Below are 3279 nucleotides of genomic sequence, written 5' to 3'. Positions count from 1 at the left end.
TCAAAATGTATTTTTTTGTGAATTAATTTTCGAAAAATACATATTCTTAAAAATTAAAAATAATTCATTCTCTCGTGAAATTGTATTACAATTGTATTGAAAATAATTGAATTTTTGAAGATTTTTACTATTTATAAAAATAATTGAATTCTTGCAAAGAATAATATTAAAATTTTTGAAAATTTAATTATTATAAAGTATAATTTGAAATTAAAAATTTTTGTAATTTGCGTAATGATATTATGTAAAGAATTGAACAATATTAGGCAATAAAACATTTATATGACTATTAATTAATTAATTTTTTTGAATGTAACTTTAAATATTAGTTAATGGAGTTTTATACAATTAGAAGTGAGAATAAAAATGAAAAATGAAAATTTATTAAAACTTTTAAGAATTACATTTTTTTTCACAACAATAATTCGATAAACATGCATATCAGTTCTTCCTTATTACGTCCCTCGATGGAGAATGGAGGATTTTGGCATTTTTCTTCAATGAAAGCAGGATCAATATTGGGAAAAATGTCCCTGAGTTTATCATAAATTTCATTGTAGAAAATCTCATCCGTTTTGGAGGAGCTCGCCCCGGGAACATTTTCAGCAGGTCGTGATTTTTTTTTTTCATTCGACGATTCAATCTGAATCTCCTGCATCTGTGACCGAGATGAAGACGGCATCTGGTAAAACTGAATCGGCGGTTTCTTACTCTCCAAATTTGCAGAGGAAATGATAGTGGTGTGTTTCGAAGAAGTTGCCAACGAATTTTCCCCACTTTCATCCGAGCTTCTCGATTTTTTACTGCTTGATGCCGAACTTTCGACCTTAACCTGATCGCGTGATGACGATGATTTTCTTTTAGGCGCAGACTTATTTCCCTCAAGTTGATATTGCGGTTTTGGACACATGACGGGCATCAATTTCCATAATACCAAAATGACGCGATTCGACGCCATTCGGTAGGTATTTAACCTTCTTAAGATAATATCAATGCTGTATTCTGGAAACAATTCGTTGATCCATCTCGCTTCTTCAAGGATTTTGTCATCAACGTTGGCCATATTCTATTATGAAATAAAAATTTCGATTTTAGCCGTCAAAAATGTGATGAAAAATTTTTTTATTGTATGTGTATAAAACGCTAATTAAATGCACACAATAACTTTCACTTTGATCCCGGTCCCAGTGTTGAAATTATAATTTTTTGGAAATGGTATGTTTTAAGGGTTAATGAATGCAACTTCTTTAAGTTGAAGTTGGTTTACTATTATCAATGACAATCTAACTTTAATTTTATAAAAATTACATTCATTAACCTTTAAATTAAAAACGTACTATTTTCAAAAATTAAAAAATTTATAATTACTTAACTGGGTCCGGGACGAAAGTAAAAATGTTATTTTGTGCACTTAATTAGTGAAATAATTTAATTATTCATAAAAAAGGCACATGGGTAAGTCCATAACTAAAGGAGCATTCAGACCTCTGCAGGCTGTCTGGCTGCGCAGCCAGAAGCAATAAGAGTAAGGGAGAAGGTGTAATAAATTTGAATTTCCTTACTCTCTTACTCTTGTACGTCACCATGGCAACCTGCAGGCAGACAGACAGGCTGCAGAGGTCTGAACGCTCCATAAGAAATCAAAAATGTCCCCTACTTCTTGGATTTGGTTATAAATTCGAAATTTTGCAGCGGAATAGTAAAAAGCCTAAAGTCGATTTCGAAAAATTTTGGATTTACGTGATTTTCAATTTTTTTTTTCAAATTCTTATTATTTACTAACAATTTAAAACAAAATTTCGTATAAAAAAAAATTTTTTAAATAAACAATTTTTTGAAAAGTGACATTTTTTTGCTTTTAACAACAATTATTCGATTTCCACTTAATTTTAAATGAAATTCTCTTTTTACAAAGTGACATTTTTTTTATTTCTTTTAATATTTCGATTCATTTAGATTTCATGAGTATTTAAAAAAATTATGGAGGGTCTAAACAAAAAAAAAATTTTGGACAGGGAACTTTTGGACTCAGTGTATGATTAAATAAAGTAAATTAACTTTTAGACAAACGAATGAATGAAATTTTTCTTCTTTTATGTAGTGATTTGCTGTTTTTACAGGAAAAAGATTGTATAGCAACGACAAATATTATATTACATTATTATATACATCTTAAATATAAATTTAAAAATAAATTGAACAATTTTTGTATAATTGAGTGACTTACCAGAGAAGAAGACAATTCAATGACTGAAATGGTTGGTTGAGAGGTTTTTCCCAGATGGTTCAAACAAAAGAATCATGAAATAGAGATCTATATGAAAACACAGTCTCTTAAAGAGATGTCAATGACCGTCCCCAAATGCAACTGCGCTTGCTCTACAAACATGCTTCTTATTGGTAGAATGAAACTTGTCCATTTAAAATGCTTTATATATAAAACTTTTTAAATAGACCCGCTTTATTCTACCAATAAGACTCTCTTTGTGTATTTTAGATGGAGGTAAAGGTGAATACATAATTAGACGGTGTTTTAAAGCGCCATCATATTTAGTGACGTGGGTTTTCACAACCGTGAAGTCCCAGTATTTAAATTGACAAAATTCTGAAAAGAAAATAAATTTCTTAAATTTTCGCGTAAGTCTCACTGGCTAGCACACAAAAATTCCTAAGTTACAAGAATTCAACGATTTTACAGGTTAGAATTAGAAAATTTTCGTGGAATAGTGCAAAAACTTTTGAATTTTTAGTACCCAGTATTTAAATTTAGAAAATTCAGCCAATATATTAATTTTTTTATTTTTCGCTTAAGTCTCGAAAATCCAATCGACTTTATGATTGATAATTAACGATCAGAAAAAGAGTAGAAAAAACCACAAGAAAAATAATCGAACCAATTGCCGAGAATGATAAGAATAAAATATCCGCTTCATTTTCAACTTATGTTTTAATGCACAAAATAGTAAATTTTTTTAATTTAAATACAAACAATTTTTTTTCCTTTTTTAAGAATAAAATTCTCTTTTTTCTTCTTATTTTTTTATAAAAGACTTTTTATTTCTTTTTATTTTGCAGAGTGTTGAGGAGATGACTATCGGAGACTCCTGGTCGAATGTTAATTGCGAGTCCACATCTAAAAATCACATACTTTGAAATATTTGTTTTATTCGAATGCTGAAATTCAATTTTGCAAATCGTTGGTGCATAAATAATTTATTGTTTTCTCAGCATAGTCAATATTTAAAGCCGTGTAATGATGAAGATATTCTGTTCCGTCCT

General features: G+C 29.0%; 1 protein-coding gene across 1 annotated transcript; it reads right to left on the bottom strand.

Annotated features, from left to right (window-relative positions):
- Positions 1-412: 412 nt before the first annotated feature.
- Positions 413-2751, bottom strand: LOC122502765. Its single transcript, XM_043612964.1, has 2 exons — positions 2228-2751; positions 413-1066 (listed from the first exon to the last, which is right to left on the bottom strand). Exon 2 carries the CDS (start codon positions 1061-1063, stop codon positions 413-415), a length of 651 nt encoding a protein of 216 aa, XP_043468899.1. The 5' UTR covers positions 1064-1066; positions 2228-2751.
- Positions 2752-3279: the final 528 nt, after the last annotated feature.

Source organism: Leptopilina heterotoma, unplaced genomic scaffold, assembly GCF_015476425.1.
Source record: "Leptopilina heterotoma isolate Lh14 unplaced genomic scaffold, ASM1547642v1 Lhet_237, whole genome shotgun sequence".
NCBI lineage: Eukaryota > Metazoa > Arthropoda > Insecta > Hymenoptera > Figitidae > Leptopilina > Leptopilina heterotoma.
This window is presented reverse-complemented; position numbering and strand designations above follow the sequence as displayed.

What these genes read in the sequence shown, in the direction of transcription:
- LOC122502765 (XM_043612964.1), bottom strand. Translation starts at nt 1,063, where the DNA reads ATGGCCAACGTTGATGACAAAATCCTTGAAGAAGCGAGATGGATCAAC.